Genomic DNA, 25,801 nt, shown 5'->3' on the forward strand with positions numbered 1-25,801 from the left:
GACACGGGGCCCTTCCAGAAACTGAAAGGTACTCAAGTGCCACCATGTAACCAGGTCCCGTGAACCTCAAGAATGGTCCACACAGGCAGGGAGGTATCTTCAGAGTAATGATAAACTGGACTCATGTTGAATGTCCACATGTGCCAATGCCCTCTCGGGCTTCCCAACCCTCAAATCATTTAATCCTTTTAAGAAGTCTACATGTTAGGGTACAATTATTACCCACATGTAACACCAAGACAAGGAGACTCAGGGAAGTGAAATGAACTCCTCATGGGCAATCAGCTCATTTTGTATAAAGTAAAGCTTGACTGCAGGGCTCAGATACAGGGTCTCAATCCCTTCATACCTGCCATTAGAAGGGCTTTAGAACTGACACACACACACACACACACACACACACTTTGTGAACCCACCAACACATTTCCATTTAGAGCCCTAGCATAAGAAAGGCAAGTCTGTATTCAATTCTTTTCTGGCTTATAAGACTTACACAGAAATAAGTTTAAAATGTTACTTACTACTTGCTGGGCAGTGGAGGTCCACGCCTTTAATCCCAGCACTTGGGAGGGAGAGGCAGGAGGATCTCTGTGAGTTCGAGGCCAGCCTGGTCTACAGAATGAGTCCCAGGCAGGCTCCAAAGCTACACAGAGAAACCCTATCTCGAAAAACCAAAACTAAAACAAAACAAAAAGTTACTACTTACAACTCCAGAACAATATAATAATCTTCTGCATCAAAAACGTCTTTAATCTGGATGATGCATGGCTAAAACAGAGAAGAAAAGAGAAATGAGAAACTCCAAAAAGGAAACCTCAAGACACAGAAGTTGAGGCTTCAGGGGGACAAAGGGCAGGCACTGGTCCCTCGTCAGTATGGGGACGGCGGAATGGGATGGAGCCAACTCCTCCTGCAGAACACTTGAGTGACACTAAAGGTGACTCTTGTGTGCATAGGAGCCTACCCAAGAGTGACAGCAGGTCTTCCCAGCCTTCGTCGTCTGTCCACAAACAGGACTCAAGGAACCTGACAGGCACCATGAACATGGCAGCAGTAGCTGGGTAGTTCAGGGTGGTGAGGAACTTTCCCAGCAGGCCTGAGACCCAACCCCAGCACAAGAATGAAGAAGAAACAGGACAGAAGACCAGAGACCATGAAGCTAATTTGTAATCCCAGCACTTGGGAAGACAAGGAAGGAAAATCAAGAACTCAAGGGCAGCCTCAGCTATAAAACAAGTTCAAGGCCAGCCTGGGCAATATGAGACCCTGTGTCAACAACAAAGACGAAGGCTAGGGAGGAAGCCCAATTACACAACCAGATACCAGATACATCCGGGTCCAGGCCTGGAAGCATGTGGAATGGAGCCCTTTGTGATAATATCCTTCCCATTGTATAAAACCTTCCAAGCATGGCTGACAGCTTATGACCTAGCATCAGTGCAGGGGACACAGAACACAGCAGGCAGGGAAGAACAGGTTTAGGTACTCTAGAATGCACACTTAACATTAGGATTTTCCACACAGAAAGCATACCCCTTGTGTTTACACAGTGAAAGGGATAAGAAACAGACTGGGTGAGTATCGATCGGCACAGAGGACTGTAATCGTGTGAGAATCGGAGAGCCTATAATACTTTAGGGATTGAGATTAAAAAGGGTGGTGAAACCCACTCACCACTGTGTTCTTCCTTCAAAGCAAGTCTCAGCATAACTGCTGCTCTGTATCCAGGGGGCCTTCCTGCAGTGGACTGTTTAGTCAGTGGAGACCCCACTGCCTCCCAACATGTAAGACCTTGGAAACACTGCTGAGTGCTAAGGCAAGACTTCCATTTTAATAAGGCTCAAAAGAAGCAGTAAAATACTTCAGGAGACAGGACATGTGTAGTGGTTTGCTTGTTTAATTATGTGTGTCTGTATCTACGCATGCCATGGAGCACGTGTGGAGGGCAGACGAGAACTTGTGGGAGCTGATTTTCTCCTTCCGCCCTGTAGTTCCTAGGGATCAGTCTCAGATGGTCAGACTTGGTAGCAAGTGTCTTAAACCTCTGAGTCATTTTGCCAGCACCGAATGTGTTTTTTTAAAACAAACAAACAAACAAAACTGGCAAAGCAGGCTGCAGCAGGAAGATTGCTTGAGCCAGGAATCAGAGCCTAGCCTGGCCAATTCAGCCAGTTCCTGTCGAAAGGAACAAAAACAAACTCCACTCAGGAGGCGGAGATGGAATGATCACGTGAGAGCACAGTATTCCCAGACCAGCCAGGGCAACAGGGCAGGGCTGTCTCCAAACAACAGAAAAAGAAAAGGAAGAGTGGGGGGGGAGGGGAGGCGAGGGGGGAGAAAAGGCAGAAGGAAGGAAAAAGGAAAGGAAGAGAGAGCAGGGAAGGAAGAGGAGAGGAAGAAGCCAAGGATGAAGTGGCAGACAGCCAAGCGGGAAGGGCGCCACTGAGTTGTAATAGGCTTTGCGAGATGCTGTGTCCAAGGCAGGAATCTAGAATAAACAGGGCTTCAAGTTCTTCGGGGAATGTGAGGTGAAAGTAAAAGAAATTCTTTTGTTTGGAGGTTAAAAGCGAGAAAAAGATAACCACTGGCTGGCCAAGCAAGATTTGAGTCAAGTTTAACTCCAGCACCTACCGAGCTGGTGCTGATGGGAACTCAAGACTAAAGACACTGAAAGAACCAGCAAAAGCAGAGACAGGGTCAGAGCAGTAGACTACAGCCCTTCTCCTCTTCCTGTGACTTCCACAGACACACACTCTTCCTTACAAAAGAGGTAAGGACCATCTACACCCAGTAAGACTCCCCACACCAATGAATCAGACAGTACGATGCGACTCCACTTACCTGTCGCATACCATAGATTTAACTGGATTACTCCAAATAAAAGGTATATTAAAGGGTCAAAATTTCAGGTAAAATTAACCTCAATAAAATTTACATTTTTTTTTTTACAAATATGATCACTAATCTCTATAAGATTTTGGTCAAGATCTCAGCAAAAACAGTATTAAATCATGAGGTTATAAAGCCTGTACAGAGGACTGCATTCTCAAAATCTTGAAATAAAAACTCTCACAAGGTTAAAAAAAAAAAAGGGCTGGGTCATGTATGCGTTCACATACATACGAAGGAGCCCAAGTTAACTCGAGACTCCTACAGAAAAGCTTTGAACATGTCCCATATTTTGAGATAAGTTTCTATGAGTAATAGTAATACTTACATGATTCAGTTTTTTCAAAATTTCTATTTCAGTTTCAACATTGGGAGCCGTGTCCTAAACAGGACAACATTAGAGTTCATTAACGAAATTGTAACGGTCAGTATCTTAACAATATATTTACAGTTAAACTTAATTAAGTAAAGGCCATCTGAGTTACGGACTAGCCTCTGTTCATAGAGTACACAAATAAATAGATAAAATATATAAACTACAGTTATGTAAAACAGACCCTGGCTAAGAAGACCAGATTTAAAGGTTTTTTAAATGTATATTTTATTTTTTATTTTTATTTTATGCACATTGGTGTTTTGCCTGTATGTATGTCTGTGTGAGGGTGTTGGGTCTCCTGGAACAGGGATTATAGACAGCTGTGAGCTGCCATGTGGGTGCTGAGAACTGAACCCAGGTCCTCTGGAAGAGCAGCCAGTGCTCTTAACCACTGAGCCAACTCTCCAGCCCCCTAGATTTAAAAATTTTAAATCCAGCCTTTCCTCTCAGCTCTCACACTCATTACTATATTGCAAGGTTGGGGTGGGGGTAGGAGGGTTCTATTAATTGAGAGCAATTAAGCAGTAAAGATTGGCTCTAAGTTTTTATCAATCTAGTAGATATGCTTTTCTCCCCTAAATGGGAGAAAATCATGGGGTGAACAATCTATAACAAAGTGAACACAGACAGGAAATTCCTCTTGCCATGTAAGAATAGCATCATCTAGGGAAAAACAATTTGAAGAATGTTAAAGCCAGAAACAGCTGGCTGGGAAGGAAGAAGTGACTGGGTCCTGCCTTTTACTTACTTGGTCAGCTTATGTGTGGGAAAAAACAACACATTTAGCTACCTCACTCATTTAGTAAATGTGGGTAGAAAAAGCGATAAATAGCTGCTACATAAAAATAATTTACATTAAAAAAATCTGCAACTGGGGTTGGGGGTTTAGCTCAGTGGTAGAGCACTTGCCTAGCAAGCACAAGGCCCTGGGTTCGGTCCTCAGTTCCAGAAAAAAGTCTGCAACTGAAAACTGGAAATGTTATCTCAGTGGTACAGTACTTGTCTGGCATTCATAAATCCCTGAGTTTGATAAAAATATGTCTCTAAGCTGGGTGGGGGTGGCACATACCTCTGACCCCAGCATTTGGGAGGCAGATGCAGGCAGATCTGAGTTTGAGGCCAACATGGTCTACAAAGTGAGTCCCAGGACAGACAAGACTGTTAAACAGAGAAACCCTGTCTTGAAAGAAAAAAAAAAAAAACTGTGTTTCTCTAACTAACTCAGTCATTGGCACAACACCCAAAAGAGCCAAGAATTTGAGTTACCATAACAACCAAGCAGAGAATTATTATCTGCAAAAAATTATGAGGAAGTAGGGACCACTGCTTCTCAGTGATGCCTTTGAGAATCTATTTAAATCTGTCTGATAAAATCCAGAACTTTTGTATAGTGTACAATTCACACCTCAGAAGTGAATCATATCAGGCAAATGCTAACCAACTCTTTGGAAAACACACGAGGCCTTACAGAGCAAATGAGATCAGCAGGTGTAGGGAAACAGACTGTTACTGTCCTTTGCAGTCAGAGGAACTCTACGATCAAACTATGTCAAAATTACTTAAAAATCAATTAGTGAGTTAATAAGCTACCTCAGTCAGGAGTGGGAGTACATGCCTATAATCCTAGCACTCCAGATGAGGCATAGGTGACGCCTTCCAGGCCAGTCTCACTACATGATGAGTTCTAGGCCAGGTGGCACTATGTGAGAGCCCTATCTCAAAAAGAAAAAAAAAGCCGGGCGGTGGTGGCTCACGCCTGTAATCCCAGCACTCAGGAGGATCTCTGTGAGTTCGAGGCCAGCCTGGGCTATAGAGTGAGTTCCAGGAAAGGCGCAAAGCTACAGAGAAACCCTGTCTTGAAAAACCAAAAAAAAAAAAAAGATGTTTTTGGATTAAAAAAGTAATCACCATAACTTGGAGAATGAGTCAAAATGATACACTATAGGTAATAAGAATTTGATACTTTAACAAATACTTTCAAAATCAGTGTTCAGAGTAAAGTACAGCAGGGTGAGCTGTCCACACTTTGATCCCAGCACTCTGGAAGCAGAGGCAGGCAGATCTCTGTGAGTTCGAGGCCAGTCTGGACTATAGAGTGAGTTCCAGGACAGGCTCCAAAGCTACACGGGGAAGCCTTGTCATAAAAAAAGAAAAAGAAAGTGCTGTATCTAAGCCATCCAATGTTCCTGAGATGGAGCCATACTCTAGGGTTACTGGAGGAAGTTATGAAGAGATGTGAAGACCCAGGGGGCTGTACACACAGGTACTTACTGCTTCTCTCGATGAGCCAAGAGCAAACTTCCGCTTGCTGATGATCTTTATGGCTACTTTCTTACATGTTCTCCTCTCAAAAGCCATTTTCACCTCCCCACAAGCACCACTAATGGGAAAAACACAGACAGCGACTTTTCAGGATGATTTTTGTCATGAAACCCACCATGTCCAAATCTGCCTTGACTATAAGAAATCAAAGATGGGGCTGAGGAGGTTGCTCAGGTGGGTAACATGCTTGTCATGCCAGTATGAGAATCTGAGTTCAAATATCCAGAAGCCATGTAAACCAGGCATCCTAGCACATATCTGTAACCCAGGCTCCACACAGCAAGATTGGAAGCAGAAGCTTGTGGGCCAGCCTGCCCACAAAGCAAACAGAGACCCTGTCTCAAGGTAGAAAGCCAAGGACCACCACCTAAGGTTGTCTTCTGATCTCCACACAAATTCTGTGGCACATGCACTCCCAGACTTTCACACCACACACACACACACACACACACACACACACACACACACACACACACAAAAGAAACTAAGAATTGTCCATGCAACATTTTTTTCATTGTCCCTGTGTTCAAAGGACACACTGAAAGTTCACCGGAGTAAACTGTCCAGAGCACAGGTAGATGCAGAGCATCCATCAACACTGAGTTTGGAGTAATTTCAATCTGAATCACAGCCTTGATCATGAAATTCACAGGAAAACACTAAGAAAAAAGAGAGGTCAGAGAAATATCAAAGGGTCTTTCTGATCAAAACTGAGTACCCATGCTAGGAGTAACACACAACTGTAATTCAAGAGCTGAGAAGAGATAGGACAGCAGCCAACCAAGACTACCGTGGGTCCACAGAGTTCATCCAGGCCTGAACTGAAGAAAGAGAATGCCCAAACCAATTACCAACAAACAATTTGCACACACAGTTCGAAGCATAAATTGCACACTACACTACATCCAAAAGTGCTACACGAATACTCTGCATGCCATAGCATCCCTCAAAGATTTCAGACTCACTGGGTACCACCAAGGGCAGAGGAAGAGCTGCACAGAACAGTATGCAGCCCACTGTGACCCTCAGTAAATCTGTTCTGCAAAGTGAGATCCATCCTAGCAATGATTACTATAGTAAAGACGTACACTACCTGTCTGTAGTAACTTTGATAGTGACAGGGTTTTGAGTATCAGAGAGGCTTCACATCTTTCTTAATGTGTTGAGTACAGACAACATAAAATCTAACATTAAAATCATTTTCAAGTGTAGAATGCAATCACACTAAGTACATTCACAATGTCCTGCAACTGCTACCATCTAGTTCCAATTAAGTAAATACCATATTACCTTGCCCCTAGCAACTACTAATTAGCTTTCTAAAAATTATCTGGTATTTCATAGAAATTCATATTGCTTTCATTTAGCTTAATGTTCTAAAAGCTCACCCATATTATAGCGGCAACCAGTACCTCTTTATTATTTGAGACTGGATCCTACTATGTTGGTTTGGTCTTAACCTTTCTAGAAGCTGGAAGATCCTGTTACAGCACCTAGCTACCTGTTTATTTCCTTTTATCCCCCTTTGAGACAAAAGTCTTAGGAAGCTCAGCTGTCCTCAAATGACTATTATGCCAAAGGATATAATAACTCTGAACTCCCAATCCTCCTGCTAAATTTGTGTTAAATTGTAGAATGCCAAGTATGTCCCACCCTGCCAGGCTGTCTTTTTCTGTTAGGGATTGAAGTAAACATTTTACACTAAATTGTATGCCTACCTTAGAAGAGTAGGGGCTGACAAGATGGCTCAGCAAGCAGAAGTGATTGCCCCATAAGCTGGCTAGTTTTTTTGGTCAATTTGACTCCATCAAGGATTATCTGCTTAGAGGGACTCTCAATTGAAAAAAATGTCTCCATTAGATTGTCCCATAGATAAGTCTGTGGGACATTTTCTTGACTAAGGTGGGAGGGCCCAGCCTACTGTGTGCAGTAATATTCCTGGGCAGGCAGATCTAGGATGTTAAGAAAGCAGAATGAGCCAGGCAGTGGTGGCACACGCCTTTAATCCCAGCACACAAGAGGCAGAGGCAGGCGGATCTCTCTGAGTTCGAGGCCAGCCTGGGCTACAGAGTGAGAACCAGGACAGGCACCAAAGCTACACAGAGAAACTCTGTCTCAAAGAGGAAAAAAAGTAGAATGATGAAGCCATGGAAATTGAGTCAGAAAACAATGTTCCTTCATGGTTCTGCTTCAGTTCCTGCCTCTGAGTTCCTGCCCTCGAAAGATTGGGCTGTGACTAGAACATGGAAACCAAATAACCCCTTCCGTCTTCAAGCTGCTTTTGGTCACAGTGTTTATCGAAGCAAAGTACGAAATTGGTACCAGGAATGGGGGCACTGCTGTGATGGATGCCACCATGATGTTGAGGGGAAGGATTATAGGATTTTGTAGCTCTGGGCTGGAAAAGCCACTGAGTGCTCAGAGATTAGCGGTTGTTCTGAAGACAACTGGAAGATGGTGCCGAGAGAAATGCAAATAATAGGAGTCAGGTCCGTGAAGTTTCAGAGGGAAAATTCGGTCCCTTAAAGACTCTATCAGAGATGTTTGTGTGATAGCTTCAATTAAGATTTGTGAAAGTGAGGCTGCCGGGCGGTGGTGGTGCACGCCTTTAATCCCAACACTCGGGAGGCAGAGGCAGGTGGATCTCTGAGTTCGAGGCCAGCTTGGTCTACAAAGCCAAGTTCCAGGATGTCCTCCAAAGCTACAGAGAAACCCTGTCTGGAAAAAAAAAAAAAAAATCAGCTGTGAGGGTTGGGGATTTAGCTCAGTGGTAGAGCACTTACCTAGCAAGCACAAGGCCCTGGGTTCGATACTCAGCTCAAAAAAAAAAAAAAAAAAAAAAAAATCAGCTGTGATTTATAAGACACCAGGGTCATCAAGGCGAAATCTTCTGGGTCAACACACAGAAAGAGTCCAAAGCTGCATCTCAAGCTAGAAGTCTATAATAATGTGTAACTTCATAATGTGTAAGAGTCTCCCATAAGATACTAGTTTTGAAGGCATGAAGGGGCCACGGAGAGCAGCTGAGGCTTGGCACAGGGTTAGAGCATCCCTGAAGAGAGTCCAGGAGACCACTAATAAAGATGAAGGCTCAGTTGCAGTTGGAGACTCCAACATAATGGAGATGCCTGGGCTGAGGGATGACCACTGAGGACAGCAGCAGGTGTGGAGCCAGCCTGAGACTACAAGACAAGCTATATGAGCCATGGAGGGCACAGTGGGAGAAGCAGAACTGCTCAAGACTTCTGTAGTCCAAATGATCATGAGAGAGTGGACACTGAGTGGACATTTGGTTTGTCTTTGATCTGACTGTAACCCTGGGTCCTTCTTAAAATAACACTTATTTTTGTTGTAGTTGTTTTACAAGAGCTCACAGTGAAGAGACTTTGGATCTTTTTAATAAAAACTTGAACTTTTAAATTGCGGAGTTTTTGTTTTTTCATTTTATGTGTATGGGTGCTTTTCCTACATATATGCAATATACCAGAGACTTGAAGATATCAGATCCCCTGGAATTAGAGTTATAGGCAGTTAGGAAACATCACATAGGTACTGGGAATCAAACTTGGGTTCTCTTGAAGAGCAACCAGTGTTTAAGAACACTGTTTCAAGGCAGCTCTCCAGTTCCAAACTGTTGGACTTTTTTTTTTTTTTTTTTTTTTTTTTTTTTGGTTTTTCAAGACAGGGTTTCTCTGTAGCTTTGGAGCCTGTCCTGGACTAGCTCTGTAGACCAGGTTGGCCTCGAACTCACAAAGATCCACCTTCCTCTGCCTCCCGAGTGCTGAGATTACAGGCGAGCGTCACCACCACCCGGCTGGGCTTTTTAATTTATCTATTTTTCTTCTGTGTGCATTGGTGTTTCGCCTGCATGTGTGTCTGTGTGAGGGTGTCAGATCTTGGAGTTACAAACTTGTGAGCTGCCATGTGGATGCTGGGAATTGAACCCGGGTCCTCTGGAAGAGCAGTCAGTGCTCTTAACCGCTGAGCCATCTCTCCAGCCCCCTTGTTGAACTTTAAAAAAGACCCAGTCTTAAAAAAAAAATTAGATGGTGCTTCACACTGTGACATTAAGTTTTGTTTGTTTTTTGAGACAGGGTCTCTCTACATAGCCCTGGCTATCCTGGAACTCAGTATATAGACCAGGCTGTCCTCAAATTAACAAAGAACCACTTGCCTCTACCTCCCAAGTACTAGATTTAAAGACATGCATCACCACCCCTAGCTCATGACATTAACAGTAACGTGACATCTTGGGGACAAACAAGAAAGGAAAGGTAAGGTTCAATGGTGACATGTCTGTATGTCAAGTCAACAAGGAATCAGTTGTACTGGGTTTTGTTGTTGTGTTTGTTTTTTGTCAACTTGACACAAGCTAGGATCATCTGGGAAGAAGGAACCCCAATAGAAATAAAAATATCCCATCTGATTAACTTGTATACAAGCCTGTGGGACATATTCCTGGTTAATGATTGATGCCAAACCCACTGTACACAGTCTTACCCCTGGGGATGTGGTCCTGGATTATAGAAAAAGTCAGATTGAGCAAGCCTTTGGGAGCAGGCCAGTGAGCAGCATTCCTCCATGGTCTCTGCTTCAGTTCCTGTCTCTCGGTGCCTGCCCTGCTTGAGTTCCTGCCTTGGTTCCCTCAATGATGGACTGTGATCAGGACATGAGAGCCAAATAATAAGCCCTCTCTTCTCCAAGCTGCTTGTGATTATGATGCTTATCACAGCAACAGAAAGCAAAGCAGGGCACCAGACAAGCTGATGACCTGATCGATCTCTGGAATCTGTGGCAGAAGGAGAAAACCCGGGAAAGTTTTCCTCAGAGTGCCACATGCACACCACGGTACACAGGTCACACGTACCACATATGTGAACACACACACACACACCCACACTCTTCACACACATCACCATTCACTCACACATACATTATACACTCACACCTACCCACACTCATCACATATCATATACTCACCTAATAATGCTCTCATCTACACATACACACACAAAAGTAATTAAATAATTTTTAATTAACAATAAATACTCTGGATATGATAGCTCATGCCTGTAACCCTCAGGAGCTGAGACAGGAGAAATGCCCATGAGTTTGAGGTCCAGCTGGGCTACACTGTGAATTCATGCCAGTCTAAACTATGGAGTGAGTACCTGTCTGAAAAAAAAAAAAAAAAAAAAAAAACCAAAAAACTTAATTAATTAAATGGTTGGGGATAAGGCTCATTAGTCTAGCACTTTACCAAATATGCAGAGAATCCTGGATTTGAACATGAGCGTTATTAAACAAAACAAGGGCAGGCCAGCAAGATGACTGAGCAGGTAATGACATCTGCCCTCAAGCATGGTGACATGAATTCAATCCAGATAGTAGGAGAACTGAGCCCTCTGGCCTCCACATACTCACTGTGGCATGAGTACACCCACACACACACAGATACATGTGAATTATATGTTCCATGAATCACAGGTTATTAAAACTGCTTCTCAAAAGTCATCAATAGCTGGGCATGGTGAGGCAGGCTTGGAATCCTGAGTGGGGACATAGAGGCAAGAGCATCAGGAGTTCGGGACTGTCCTTGACTGCATAGTGATGTTGAAGCCAATGTAAGCTACATGAAAAAAAATAAACCAGCCAGGAATGGTGGTGCCTGCCTTTAATCCAACCCCTTGGGAGCAGAAGCAAGAGAATCTCTATGATTTCTAGGCCAGTCAGTGCAACAAAGTGACACCCTATCTCAAAAATTAATTAGTTAAAGTAAAATAAAGAGCTGGAAAGACAGTTGTCTATAAAATGTTTGCTACACAAACATAAGGACCTAAGTTTGGACCCCAGCACCTATATAAACAGCCTGTCTCTAATCCCAGTGCTGGGGAGGTAAAGACAGGGACATCCTAAGGGCTTGCTAACCACCAAGGTAAACTGAGTCAGTGAGCTCCAGGTTCAGCGAGCTACAAAATATAAAGTGGAGAGTCACCAAAGAAAATACTGACCTCAGGACTCATATGCAACCATCCTCATACAGATGCTCGCTCGCTCACACGCTCACTCATGCTCGCTCTCTCTCTCTCTCTCTCTCTCTCTCTCTCTCTCTCTCTCACACACACACACACACACACACACACACACACACACACACACACACACGAGTTATCAATGAAGCCGAGCCTGGTGGCAAAGCTAATCCAAGCACTAAAATTTATAAGGAAAGAGTGTATTTAAACTGGTCATTATCAAATAAATCAGTAATACATCATCTACCACAAAGTTTGACAAACAGCTATGCTATAAATAACAAGACTTGTAAAATCAAGTACAAAAACTAACCAATGAAAATACATAGGAAAAAATGAGGTCTAGTTTATTATATAAAGAAAAAAAAAGTTTACCTTCCAAGAGTTTTTGACATGATGTATTCGTCTCTTAATTCCTTAGGATAAACTGACTGATCATCTACAGTCAGATCAAAAAACACAAAAACTGGGAGGAAAGGACAGAAATGGGCTTGTTAATTCATGATTAGAAAACTGGTTCTAAAATTCAGCTTTATGGAATATAAGACTACATGTGTATCATGTAATACAAAGTCAATTATTTTTAATCCAGGAACCAGCAAGGTCACTCAGTAGGTAAAATAACTTCATACACATGCCTAATGACTTGAGTTTGATCCCCAGAGCCACAGCAGAAGGAGAAAACCAACTCCCAACAGCTGTCCTCTGACCCCTACATGCATATTGTAGCGTGTAAGCCTGCACGTGAACATAGAATCAATCTCTCTCTCTCTCTCTCTCTCTCTCTCTCTCTCTCTCTCTCTCACTCACACACACACACACACACACACACACACACACACACCACACACGAAGAAAAAATTCAGCACTCAGGAGGCAGAGGCAGGCAGATCTCTGTGTTCTACACAGGGAATTTCAGGAGAGCCATATAGTGAGACCTTGTCAAAAAAAAAAGAAAAACAAAGGAAAAACACAACTCAGACAATGGAGCTAACTCCTGGATGGATGCGACTGGATGCTAATTTACTTACTTGACTAATTTCAAGCATAATCGATGAAGACACAAAAATCTCCCTTTACAGAGGAAGAAAAGCCCATTAACAATATGATAATAATAGTACCTTTATTTCTACATAGTGAAAGTGCAATCTCAGAGTTGTTACTCAGAGGAAGGCGTTTTCCTTTCCCTATAAGCTCAGTATTTACAAAGGTTCCGTTCCCGCTGTGATCTTCTATATACACAATGTAAGAATTTTTAGGGCCCATTTCCTAAAATAGAGAACATTTCATGTCCATGTTTTAACAACAGGGATGCATGGTGCAAGATACCAGGAGCAAAGACTTCCATCACCAGATCTCGGGGGAGAAAGGTAACTGTCACCTACCCTGAAAATTCGAAAGTGCTTCTTGCTGTACGTCCGATACTTATCGGTCCTTCTCAATAGCGGTCCATCAAAGCAATATTCACAGCTTTTATCCCTCCCAAACCAGTAGTTGTCGTGAACACAGTCTGTTGATACAAAAGCACGTAGCAGAGGACTGGAATTTCATGCATCAAACATTCAACAGTGCTCACTGTAGGGAGGAACCAGTTCTGGGAAGTGATACCCACATGACCCCAGCATTTGGGAGACTCCTGAGAGCAGGCAAGCTCAAGGCACTCTGACCTACACAAAATGAAGACATTGTCAAAACAGAAGTATGTAATTGAAGGCAATCAAAGGTATAGATTCGATGACCAAAATTTTCTAAGATTAAAAATTGGGGAACATGGCTGGGCGGTGGTGGGGCACACCTTTAATCCCAGCACTCGGGAGACAGAGGCAGACAGATATCTGTGAGTTCGAGGCCAGTCTGGTCTACAGAATGAGATACAGGACAGGCTCCAAAGCTACACAGGGAAACCCTGTGTCCCCCCCCCCCAAAAAAAAAGACATAGGATGGGAAAAGGGAAGTGAAACGACAGGATATTTTAAGAATATATATGTGTATATATATATATATATATATATATATATATATATAGAGAGAGAGAGAGAGAGAGAGAGAGAGAGAGAGAGAGAGAGAGGGAGAGGGAGAGGGGGAGAGAGAGAGGGAGGTAAAACAATAGGTTGTTCCCTTTTTTTAATGATTTTTTTTTTCTTTTCTTTTCTTTTTTGGTTTTTTCTAAACAGGGTTTCTCTGTGTAGTTTTGTGCCTTTCCTGGATCTCGCTTGGTAGACCAGGCTGGCCTCGAACTCACAAAGATCTGCCTGCCTCTGCCTCCCGAGTGCTGGGATTAAAGGTGTGCGACACCACCGCCCGGCAATGATTTTTTATTTTATTTTATAGGCATTGTTGTGTGTATGTCTGTGTGAGGATGTCAGACTCCTGGAACTGGAGTTCCAGCAGTTCCAAGCTGCCCTCTGGGTGCTGGGAATTAAACCCAGGTCCTCTGGCAAGAGCAGTCAGTGCTCTTCACCGCTGACCCATCTCTCCAGCCCCCCATCATAGGTTGTTCTAAAGATGAAACAACTCCATACTGTAGGGAAGAGCCTTAAGACAGAAAGTAAACAACTCAAAATAACTTCTGACCCTAAGTCCCTCTCTCCCCAAGAGATAAGACAGGTTGCAAAGAAGACTCTTAGACCAGCCCCGCTGCCCAAACCAACTGGGCCACCAGGATAGGACACCCTCCAACCTGCTGAGCTACCTGCAGGCTATGCAGTGTGCTCCAGGTTCCCAGCTTTGTGAGCTGTCACCCGTGCTGGGGTGACCTTCGGTGATGCAGCTGCCTTGGAGTCATTTCGGCTCCTCTAAGTGACCCCTCACCCAATAAAACTCATCCGTTCACCTAGTTGGACTGTAGTACTGTCCGTACCTTTTTCTAGTTCTGGGGTGAGCAAACATGTGCTCACTTCTCTGCAGGCATAGTATCACACAAGACTCCAACTACCTGAAGGGCTCAGTTCCTCTCTCCTTTTGTATTTGGACTCAAACAAAAGCCCAAAGGTGAGTCTGGACTTACATCTTCCTGCCCTAAGCCTTCCATATAAGCAGACCCCCATTTCACTATCTTATCTAGTATCATAATAATGACCCATTCTGTTACTCTACAAAGATGGGCCCTTATTTTAATTCTGTGTTGACTGTCTCCTTGATAGGACCTTGAAGTCTGTAAGGACAGCTGCGAGTATCTTGTTCAAGAGGGCAGCTCCAAGTCTGGCATGCTGGTTCACACCTTTAATCCCAGCACTAAGGAGGCAAAGGCAGGCAGATCTCTGTGAGTTCAAGGTCAGCCTGATCTAGATAGTGAGTTCTAGGACAACCAGGGCTATGAAGACTATCTCAAAAAAAAAAAAAAAAAAAAAAAAAAAACATGGCAGAAGTGTTGGTATTTATTATAGGCATGCCTGATCATGCCCCCACCATCATTATATTTTAGCCAGTGATGGCATATGTCTTTAATCCCAGCCCTCGAAAGGCAGAAGCACATAGATCTCTGTGAATTCCAGGCCAGCCTGGTCTATAGTATTAGTTCCAGGACAGCCAAGGCTATACAGAGAAATACTGTCTCAAAAAATAAAAAACAAAGAAAGAAAACAAAAAGAAGAAAAAGACAAAAGAACTGCTTTAAGAACAAGAAATAAAAGAAGGAAAGAAGAGGAGAGAAGAGAAAGAAGGAGAGAAAGAAGGAACAGTCTCAATTCATTCTATGAGGCCAGGTAAACCCTAATGACAAAACCAGGCAAAGATAACACAAGCTACAAACCGATATCCCTTATAAATGCAGATTCACGATTGCTCAAATATATTAGCAAGGTGTAGTAGTGATATCTATAGTCCACACTTGTAATCCCAGTACTCAGGAGCCTGAGGCAGGAGAACTGCTGAGTTCAAGGCTAGATTTTGGAAAGATAAAATATCACCATACCCCACATTCATATTAAAGACAACACGGCTATTAATTGTTCATTCTTGCTGGGCATACTGACACAACTATAATCGTTGCATTCAAGAGGCTGAGGTAAGAGGATGATGAGCCAGCCTGGGTACAGGTGGAATACTGAAATGATCACTCTTGATTGTCAACCTGACTGAATCTGAAAACAACTAAGAGACAGACCTCTGCATGGATCTATGAAGAATTAACTGAAGGAGAGAGACTTACTCCAGAGTGGGTGGCACCTTCTGTGAGCCAAGGCAGAAAAGGTCCAAGGGAGCCGGGCGGTGGTGGCACACGCCTTTAATCATAGCACTGAGGAGGCAGAGAGGCAGGTGGATCTCTGTGAGTTTGAGGCCAGCCTGGTCTACAGAGCTAGTTCCAGGACAGGCATCAAAACTACACAGAGAAACCCTGTCTTGAAGGAAAAGAAAGGAAAGATCCAAGGGAAAAACAGTATTGCTTGCTTGTTGTCATTTCTTGCTGATACGTGCATTCTATACCGTAATGTCTGGCTACCACCTTCCGCTGCTTCTTTGACCTCCAAACAGACTGAAGACCAGCATCTCTCTAGGAATCCTCCAGGCTGTCAGTACCAAATCGTGACTGCTAAGACATCCAGCCTTGAGGACGGAGCAGCTACTAGGCTCTCAGTCTCTGCATCATGCAGAGAACTATTAATGGACTATCCAGACCATATTGTATAAGCCAATTTAATAAATCCCCTTGTAATTTGTTGTTGTTGTTGTTGGGGGTGATGTTTTGTTTTGTTTTTTTCAAGACAGGGTTTTTCTATGTAGCCCTGGCTATCCTGGAACTCAATCTATAAGACCAGGCTGGCCTTGCACTTAGAGCTCTGCCTGCCTCTGCTTCCAGGCACCACCACTGCCTGGCTAATCCAGCTCTTTTGAGGTGGGAAGGTCCACCTTTGACCTGGCCCACACATTCTGCTGCTAGCCTATATAAAGAACATGGAAGAAGGAAGCTTGCTCTCTCTTTCCTGCTTGCTCTCACTCTATTAGCAAGTCCATTCCTTCACTGGCATTAAAGCCTGCTTCAACACTTGGTGTACACTGAACCAGCTGAGACATCCAGCTTAATGGACTGAACAACTGTTAGATTCCTGGACTCCCATGGGTAGCCATTGTTGGACTAGCTGGGCCAGAGCCTGTAAGTCACTCTAAAGAACCGTGAATAACACAAGTATCTTTCAGAAATAGCTCTGGATCAACTGGATATCCACATATAAATGTATAAATCTGAACCAGGTATGATTAGTATGTGTAATCCCAGCTACTCAATCCCAAGAAACTCAACGCCAGTTCAAGGCCATGAGGAACTACATAGTGAATTGCAAGCCAACCTGGGCTGCAGAATTCCTTGTCTCCAAAACAAGTGAGTAGAGCCTGGTGATGTATGGTTATAATGCCAGCATGTGGGAAACAGAGACAGAAAGATCAAGAGTTCAAAGCCAGGCTCACCTACACAGTGACTTCAAGGCCAACTCAGGTCATGAGACCTTTTTTCTGAAAAAAAAAAATAAAATTTTGAGGCCAGCCTATGAAATTTAGCAAGATTCTATTGGGGGGGAAAAAAAATTAGGTACTTAGGGCTAGGACTACAGATGTAGCTCAGTGTAAGAGCTCTCTGCAATGCATAAGGCCTAAGCCTGATTCTTAGCATGAAGGTCAACCAGGAGGAGAAATAACAACATGAGTACACGGCAGGTAACAACAACCCACGCACTCCACCACAGCCTCTAGTTTTTTTTTTTTAACTTTTTAAATTTTTTCACCTCTAACCGGTTACAGGGGCCCTGAAATTCCTTTTGCAACAACCTATCCACCTTCTCTAGTTCTCTAAACAATATACTATACTATAGTACAAAATGACTTACCTAGATTGGAGAATCCATCCTGAAGGGACCATAACCGAGCCCACGGGACAGGACCGGGCTCCTCGGGTTCTTGGTCCTCAGGAATAGAACAGAGTTCCTGAGTGGACACTGTCTCTAAAGAGCTCAGCGTCCCAGAGCTGGAATGAGAGGACTGGCTGGAGGAGGGTACTGTGCTGGCGGAGGAAGTGGATGTGCCTTGAGACTGTGAGGAGAGGTCGTGAAGCTGAGACAAAGTGCCTTGGGACTGGGTGAAGCCACCTTGGGACTGTGAACAGGCACCACTGCTGTGGGCCTTCAAGGAAGTGCTGCTGTGGATCTGTTGGTTCTTCATTTCTGACCTCAAAAACAAGAGCCCAACAATAAGGTGAGGTTCAAGGAACAAGGCTTACAACAGCTGCAGAGGTGACTCAGCAGGAAAGAACACATACTATTCTTGTGCCCAGCACCCATGTCTGGCAGCTCGATTGCCTGTAACTCCAACTCCAGCGGATCTGAAGTCCTTCTTGGCCTCTGCAATCACTGCACTCACAAGTGCACACTCCCACACACATAACGTAATTAAAAATAAAATAAATCTTTACCCAAAGGTAAGTGAGGAATGTGGATATAATTCAGTGGTACATAGTAAGTAGATCACTTACCAAACAAATGCAAAATCCTGGGTTCCATGCCCAGCATCACCAAACATAAAGTGAAGAATGGGTATGTTAAGGGGCTGAAGAGACATCGCAGTGGTTAAGAAGAGTACTTGTAGCCGGGCAGTTGTGGCACAAGCCTTTAATCCCAGCACTCAGGAGGCAGAGCCAGGCGGAGTTTGTGAGTTTGGGAGCCTCTGTGAGTTTGAGGCCAGCCTGGTCTACAGAGCGAGATCCAGGACAGGCACCAAAACTACACAGAGACACCCTGTCTCGAAAAACAAACAAAAACAAACAAAAAAAGAAGAGCACATGTTGCTCTCTTGAGTTCAGTTCCCAGCACCCACATCCAGGAGTACACAAATACCTGTAACTTCAGCTTTTGGGGAATACAATGCCCTCTGCTGGCCTCCATGCGCACTGCTCAGACTTAGACAGACTTGACTTAAAAACAAAAAAATTTAAAGGAACAGGCATATTATGATCACCTAAGAAAGCGACCACAGCAAAATTCCAGGATTATGAATAGAATGTATCGGCTATTTACATAGCGCTATACCTACCACCTTCCCTTCATGCACAGAAGCTTAGTGGCTGGTTGCCTCCTATCCACTCCTTGCCACTGAACCCCACATACTTGCTTACATACCCTCTCCAGTTCCTGCAGAGCCTAGCAGCAAAGACTGAGTTCTCAGTAAGATTTGGGAAGAATGAATCAAGCGCCTGGCATGATCACTAACATTTATAATACTCACTACGAAACTACTTCGCTCTGGCATTGAAGAGCCCAACTCTGTGCCTTCCTACCCATGTGTCCAGACCTGTTTCAGCTTGTTAAGTCACGGAAAGAGAATTTCCCCTCGAAGAGCTGATAAAAAAAGGAAGAGTTGCCTGCACACAGCGCCCCCTCTCACACACAACTAAGCAGACAAAACGGAAGCTGCGGAGGGCCCCCTTGCATAAGACCCTGAGAACGCGATTCGAATCCTCAAACACTCAAAAAAAATTTCCCGCTAAGACTCACCGCGAAAGAACACCTGGAGCCACAAACACCCTACCGCCGCAGCTAGTGGTGTGGCGCTAAATCTACCCATACAAACTCCACCCTCAGCCAATGAAAACGCCTTCCTCCTTGGCAGGACCAATAAGAAGATACAAATGGTGGCTGCAACACGTAGCCTCAAGTCTTGCTGGGAGTTGTAGTTTAGGATGCACAACGGGACTCGGCATCCTGGTTTCCCGCGGCTGATCCCGCCTCCTCGGCTCCTTAACCAATCAGCAGCGAGTCACTCTTTCTTCCTTTCCCTCGGGTCCCGGCGACCGAGGCCAAGCAGGCGGCTGTCCGGATGTGGGGCTGCGGGGCCCGGGATTTGCTTTGCTTGTGGGAGGTGCGACTAGCTGGGTTCCTGGGAAGGAGACTGCTGAGCAGCAATGCTGCCTCGGGGAAGAGCAACGCGCGGCAGTGCTGGAACTGCGGCGGCAGCGCAGGGGGTGTGGAGAGTGGGGATGGGTTCTTCTGCGAACACTGCCGCGCCTTGCAGCCTCCTGACCCGACTCGGGACTACTTCAGCCTCATGAATTGGTACGCGCGGAGTGATGGGAGGGCGAGACGGCCCCGGCAAGTTCGGTTGGCCGAGTTAGTAAATTAGGCAAGTCTTACCCTAGCGATCATGACTTGGGTCAACGCCGGCGGGCCTGTAATTTCCTAGCCTGCTGGGAGACTGAGACAAGTCTGAGGACCACAGTTCAAGGCCAGTTTAGGCAACTTACCGAGACTGACTCAAAACAAGTTTAAAAAAAAAAAGATAAGTCTCTAGGTCGTTTGTATAATATAGTACCTACTGAAAGTTTAGGAGTTTGCCAGAGAGGAAGAGGGAACCAAGTTACAGACTGGAAAGTTGAGGGTGGAGGCGGGGAATTCAAGGAAATAGAGGAGTGAACTTGTAGATGCCTCTAAGCTCTTGGGAAACGGAGGCCGGAGGTTCAGGAATCCAAGACTAGCCTCTGCTTTGACCGAGGCCCTGCTTTTAAACATCAGCAACAACAACGAAAGGAAACGGGAACAAGGTTACAGTATAGGGAGGTTTGAGGGGCGGGACTCCCGGAAAGGGGAAGTCTGGAGGCTGAAAACTCTAGGGAGCAGAAAGGAGGAGTGTTTGGTTCTTTTGTTTGTTTGTTTTAAACATAGCCTCACCTTGCAGTCCTTCCCAGCCTGGAACTCCACCTGCCTCTACCTCCCCAATGCTGGGATTAAAAGCATGCTGGACTAAGATAGGATCCCCAGTTGGGGCCCAACCACAAAAGTCGGGAACATCTCATCTCAAATGTATAAATATTTTAAAGGAGAAAGTAAAAATAAAACAAGCCAGGTGAGTGCCTATGTGCCCAGCACCCAGAGGGTAAGAACGAAGGGTTATAAATTTTAGGGCAATCTGAGCTATACAGCCAATCTGATGAGAGTCTGGGCTAAGCGAGACTAGGTCTCAAAAATTGAAAGCAATTAAGAAGAAAACAAAGCACTGTTCCGTGGTGGTGGTCTTTAGCCCCAGCACTCAGAAAGCAGAGGCAGGTGGATCTCTGTGAGTTCCCGCCAACCTGGTCTACCCAGCCGAGATCCAGGGCAGCCAGGGCTACACAGAGAAACTCTGCTCAAAAAATAAAACACACCAAGTGTGGTGGCCTATGTCTGGAATCCCAGTATTCCAGGATGGAAGGAGAAAGATCACAAGTTGGAGCCCTGTTTGAAAAACCAAAATTTTAATTCAGGCTCAAGATTTGAGGGAGAGAGGCCAAGAAATGTTTGGCATGGTTTGTTTCCTCCTGCCTTTTCTTCTGGAGATTGGTGCGGAAGTGTGAGCAGAGCTGAACTAATAAAGATTAGATTAAAGTAATGTGTGGGGAGGGCTGTGTGTGGTACACACCTGTGATCCCAGCCCTCCAGCCAGAAGCAAGAGAACCCTACAGTCTGGGCTACAGAGTCACAGTCTGACTCCCCCCAACATCACCACTCCCCCCAAAAGAAAGTAAAGTAAGTGCTTAATGCTTGCTTTGGCTCAGTGATACAACACTTCCTTTACATTAGCAAGGACCTGGGTTCGAATTCCAGTACTATGCTTTAAAAGAAAAAAAAAGACCTGCTTCTAGATATTAATGGCTCAGTGTGGTAGTCTGTACCTGTAATTCCAACTACTCAGGAAGCTGAAGAAGGATCAAAATTTTCAACCCTGAGCAACACCCAATTCAACCTTTTTTTTTTAAAGCTGGTAAACTGGATTTATTGTCGTATGTCTATAATCCTAGCACTTGAGGGGAAAAAGTGGGAATTGTAGGTTGTTCTTAGCTATTACAGCAAGTTTGAGGCCAGCCTGGGATACACAAGCTCTTCTCTCAAACACACACTTTTTTTTTTTTAATGTCAAGGCTTTAGTCCTGGTAACAGACCTGTAATCCCAATGATCAGGGAGACGAAAGTAGGTTTTTTGGAAGTCGAGGCCTGCCTGAACTATAGAGTGACTTCAAGTCAACTTGGGTACCTTAGTTAAGAAACTCTGTCTCAAAATAAAAAGTAAAAAGGTCTGGTGGGGAAGGAGGGAGGGAGTAACTTGGTGCTGGAGTCCTTGCCCAGCATGCAGGAGACCCTAGACCCAGTTTTTAACTCGGGGGAGGGCGGGAAACCAAGGGACATGCAGGTTGGTCAAGTGCTCTAAACTCTGGGACACATTTTCATCAGTCACTGAGTGCTTACGATGGACCACACTAACCTTATCCCTTAATTTGTCAAGCGATTAATCTTCCAGTCACTTCAGGGTCTCTGCACTTACATCTCTCCACTCAAGTCCCTTTTCTGATCTTTAGTCATTCAGTAGTAGCTCCATTCATGTCTCTTAAATGTCACACCTACGTTACCTCTTCTGATCCTGTTCTATTTGCCTTCATTACAGCTACCACGTCTTGAAAAAATAACCTTTGTTTGTGTTTATTACGTCTTCACCAAGAGCAGAACCAGACCACAGTAAATAACTCTAAATACTGTGCATGAATAACATCTAGTTTCTTTCCAGCCACCGATCCTTCAGGGTTGACGTCATGAAGCTTCAGCACAGGTACCAGCAACTACAACGTCTCGTCCACCCAGATTTCTTCAGCCAAAAGTCTCAGGTATTCACTGACCAGCCCTAGTATTCCCCATATATGTGCATGGCTGGGTGGGTGGCAGTGTTGATCTGGAAAGAGTTGAGCTGCTAGCTCCACCCTGTGGCAGCTGCTTACCCCTAGACAGCCAGGCCCCAGAGATGCCATTTCCTCACAGCTTTTATCCGACTTCCCAGATAACTGAAAAACCATCCGTTGAAAATACAGACTACTCATCCACTGGCAGGTTCTAATTGTGGCTATACTCTTTAAATCCCTGCCCATCACTGTATTTCAGAAGTTTGGTAATCAAAGAGGACTGCCTCTGGTGTGCTAACTCTTTTTATCTCTCTGAACAGACTGAGAAACTCTTCTCAGAGAAGCATTCGACCCTGGTGAATGATGCCTACAAGACTCTTCAGGCTCCCCTGAGCAGGGGACTATACCTTGTAAGGTGATTTTCCAACCCATCTGTTAGTGACTTCCCCTATATGAGACCTGGCCTAGTCCAGGAGGCTGATAATATTTAGCCTCAAAAGTACTACAGAAGAGAAAAGAAAGAAAAAGATTCTATACAAGTATCTTTTTTTTCTTTTGGTTTTTTCGAGACAGGGTTTCTCTGTACCTTTGGAGGCCGTCCTGGACTAGCTCTGTAGACCAGGCTGGCCTGGAACTCACAGAGATCCACCTGCCTCTGCCACCTGAGTGCTGGGATTACAGGCGTGCACCACCACCGCCCGGCACAAGTATCATTTCTGTAGTATTCTTTGTAGATCTATTTTACTTGTTTCTGTTTCTTTTGAGACAGGATCTCACTGTCTAGCTCAGGCTGGCTTTAGGTTACTAATTCTCTTGCTTTGCCTCATCCACATCCAGCTCCTTTGTAATTTTTTTTTCTTCAGTACTGGGCATTGAACCTATGCCTCATGCTAACTAAGTAAGTTCTCTGCCACTGAGCCATGACTCCTGTCCAATAATTACTGGGTTTTTCTTTGGTTGGTTGGGGGAGAGGGGACTGTGTTGTCGAGGGTTGGTTTTGGTTTTCTTTTGGTTTTTTGTTTGTTTGTTTGTTTTTTGGTTTTGGGTGGCGGCGGCGGCGGGCAGGGGTGCTAGGTTTTTGAATCCACTGAACTATATCCCCAGCTACCTTGTTACTTTTTGAAACAGGGTCTCACTCAGCTGCCCAGGCTGCACTTGACTTGTGATCTCTCTGCCTTGGCCTCTTGGGATACAGCTGCACCACCAGGCCTGGACCCTTTTGTATATCTTAACTTCCCCGGTTGCCTTGTTTTAACTGTTTTCTATAAATCTGATGATGGTAAGAGTACTTGGGGAGTTTTTTACAAGAATATCTAGGCAGTTTTAGAATTGAATAGAATGTTTAAAAACATTTTAACATCTGAGTAGAGGTATGACAATTGAGGTCCAGCTGCAGATGTTACAGAGTGAATGAGGTCCTGTACCAGCACTCTTATCTCGGTCCATACTTTCTTTATTACCAGGAAAGCTCAAGTTTCCCAGGCTGGACATGTGACTCAGTGCTAGAGTGCTTATTTAGCCTGTACTAGGCTCTAGGCTCCCTCTCTAAGCTGTGTTCACATTTTTTCCCATGAGCATCAGTGTATTCTAAACATGACCCTGATCGGTTTCATTTTCCTTGTTCTTTTCCCTAATAGCTAAAGCTCCAGGGAATAGAAATCCCCGAAGGGACCGATTATGGAACAGACAGTAGGTTCCTTGTGGAAATAATGGAAATCAATGAGAAACTCGCGGAGGCTCAAAGTGAGGCTGCCATGGAAGAGATAGAGTCCACGGTCAGAGGTAATAGGTGAGATTCTCACAAATACCCTTCATTGTTCTTAGGAGCTCATGACTAGGTTACAGGAGAAATGGGTCAGAAAAACATTGGTTGGCCCTCATCGTCATCCAGGAAGTTCTTTGTTTCCCTCATCTAGTGAGGAAAATGAGCCTCCGATCACGCAGAGATCTGTAGCCCAGCCAGCACTGAAATCCTGACCTTCTGGTCCCATCTGCTTTGTTTTTCATTTCATTCCGTAGTGTATCAATCAAGGCTCTCTAGAAAGCCAATAGAGTATAGGTGTGTGTATTTCATAAAATTCGCCCAGATGTGTATGTGTGGAGGCTAACCCAGAAACTGCAGGCAAGACCTGGGACAGTGAGGTGTTTGTGTGCTTCCTGCACAACCGTGAAGACTCAGGTTCAGTCCCCACATTCCCACAAGTGGTCTCTGACTTCACACAGATGCTGTGGTGTGCGCTCACGCGCACGCTCTCTCTCTCTCTCTCTCTCTCTCTCTTTCTCTCTCTCTTTCTCTCTCGCTCTCTCTCTCTCTCTTTCTCTCTCTTTCTCTCTCTTTCTCTCTCTCTCTCTCTCTCTCTCTCTCACACACACACACACACACACACACTCACTAAGTAAATATAATTTTTAAAATAAAAAAAGGTGAATGCTGCCTGAAGAATAACACACAAATGGCTTCCAACCTTGACATACTTTCGAGCACACATACACACCGATGCGTGTGCACCTGCAAACACACGTTGCATACACACACACACTCTGTAGGACAGGACATCAGGCTAAAAACTCAGGTTGGATTTTTTTTTTTTTTTTTTTTTTTTTTTAAGATTTATTTATGAGCCGGGCAATGGTGGCGAATGCCTGTAATCCCAGCACTCGGGAAGCAGAGGCAGGTGGAGCTCTGTGAGTTCAAGGCCAGCCTGGTCTATAGAGCTAGTCCAGGACAGGCTCCAAAGCTATACAGTATTCTGCTTGCATGTATCCCTGCAGGCTAGAAGAGGGCGCCTGATCTCATTACAGATGGTTGTGAGCCACCATGTGGTTGCTGGGAATTGAACTCAGGGCCTCTGGAAGAGCAGTCAGTGCTCTTAACCTCTGAGCCATCTTTCCAGCCCTTAGGTTGGATTTTTATGTCACGGTCCTGAATATGTCTTGTGTGGGTGCTAGGTCTAAACCAAGGACTTAGACCTGCTAAGTAAGTGCTCAACCACTGAGCACACCCACCCTCTATGTTACAGGATTTGTTATGTTTTTGTTTTTCTTCTGGAGAGGCTTATGTGTCCTAGGTTGGCCTTAAACTCACTTTGAAACTGAGGAGACTTTGACTGATTCTCTTGCTTCCATCTCTTACTGCTGCAGTTACAGGTGTATCACTCTGCTCTTCTGTGTCACGGCATTCTAGCAGAGTTCCTTTCCTTGAATCCCTCTTTTTTGTACATAATGACCTTATGCAATTGAATGAGACTCTCTCACAATGTTTAGGGTTATCATAGTTAGGGCTTCTGTTGCTGTGATAAAAACACCATGACCAAAAGCAACTTGGAGAGGAAAGAGTTTAGAGTTTATTGAAATTAATACTTCAGAGTAACAGTCCATCACCGAGGGAGGTCGGGCCAGGAACCTGAAGGCAGTAACTGAAGAAGAAGCCATATAGAAATGCTACTAACTGGCCAGGCGGTGGTGGCGCATGCCTGGAAAAGATCACCACAGCTCAGCTTATCAACTATTGGCATTCCCTAGAATCCAGCTATTCCTCCTAGCCAATTACATGCAATT

The 25,801-nt window shown here is 44.5% G+C and overlaps 2 protein-coding genes across 3 annotated transcripts in view; one reads left to right on the forward strand and one right to left on the reverse strand.

Annotated features, from left to right (window-relative positions):
- Window positions 1-19,154, reverse strand: part of Chek2 (checkpoint kinase 2) — a 31,940-nt gene extending 12,786 nt beyond the window's left edge. The window contains exons 1-8 of the mRNA XM_036172324.1: window positions 19,098-19,154; window positions 17,439-17,771; window positions 13,005-13,129; window positions 12,741-12,888; window positions 11,995-12,085; window positions 5,537-5,645; window positions 3,218-3,271; window positions 707-768 (exon numbers count right to left, since the gene is read on the reverse strand). Of these exons, the coding sequence (XP_036028217.1) occupies window positions 707-768; window positions 3,218-3,271; window positions 5,537-5,645; window positions 11,995-12,085; window positions 12,741-12,888; window positions 13,005-13,129; window positions 17,439-17,769 (920 nt within the window). The 5' untranslated portion in view covers window positions 17,770-17,771; window positions 19,098-19,154. The remainder of the gene's footprint in view (window positions 1-706; window positions 769-3,217; window positions 3,272-5,536; window positions 5,646-11,994; window positions 12,086-12,740; window positions 12,889-13,004; window positions 13,130-17,438; window positions 17,772-19,097) is intronic.
- A 214-nt stretch (window positions 19,155-19,368) lies between these two features.
- On the forward strand, window positions 19,369-24,470 carry Hscb (HscB mitochondrial iron-sulfur cluster cochaperone). 2 transcript variants are annotated; one of them, XM_036172190.1, is made up of 4 exons: window positions 19,369-19,655; window positions 22,135-22,231; window positions 22,564-22,653; window positions 23,881-24,470. In XM_036172190.1, the coding sequence occupies exons 1-4, from the start codon at window positions 19,420-19,422 to the stop codon at window positions 24,034-24,036; spliced, it is 579 nt and encodes a 192-aa protein (XP_036028083.1). In that variant the 5' UTR covers window positions 19,369-19,419; the 3' UTR covers window positions 24,037-24,470. The 2 variants fall into 2 exon arrangements, with proteins under 2 accessions (XP_036028083.1, XP_036028084.1); XM_036172191.1 differs by having other exon boundaries at window positions 22,564-22,658; window positions 23,881-24,025.
- Window positions 24,471-25,801: the final 1,331 nt, after the last annotated feature.

Source organism: Onychomys torridus, chromosome 22 (assembly GCF_903995425.1).
Source record: "Onychomys torridus chromosome 22, mOncTor1.1, whole genome shotgun sequence".
NCBI lineage: Eukaryota > Metazoa > Chordata > Mammalia > Rodentia > Cricetidae > Onychomys > Onychomys torridus.

Coding starts and splice junctions, on each gene's coding strand:
- Hscb (XM_036172190.1), top strand. CDS start 19,420: ATGTGGGGCTGCGGGGCCCGGGATTTGCTTTGCTTGTGGGAGGTGCGA. Junction 19,656..22,134: donor TACTTCAGCCTCATGAATTG/GTACGCGCGGAG, acceptor GTTTCTTTCCAG/CCACCGATCCTTCAGGGTTG. Junction 22,232..22,563: donor TCTTCAGCCAAAAGTCTCAG/GTATTCACTGAC, acceptor CTCTCTGAACAG/ACTGAGAAACTCTTCTCAGA.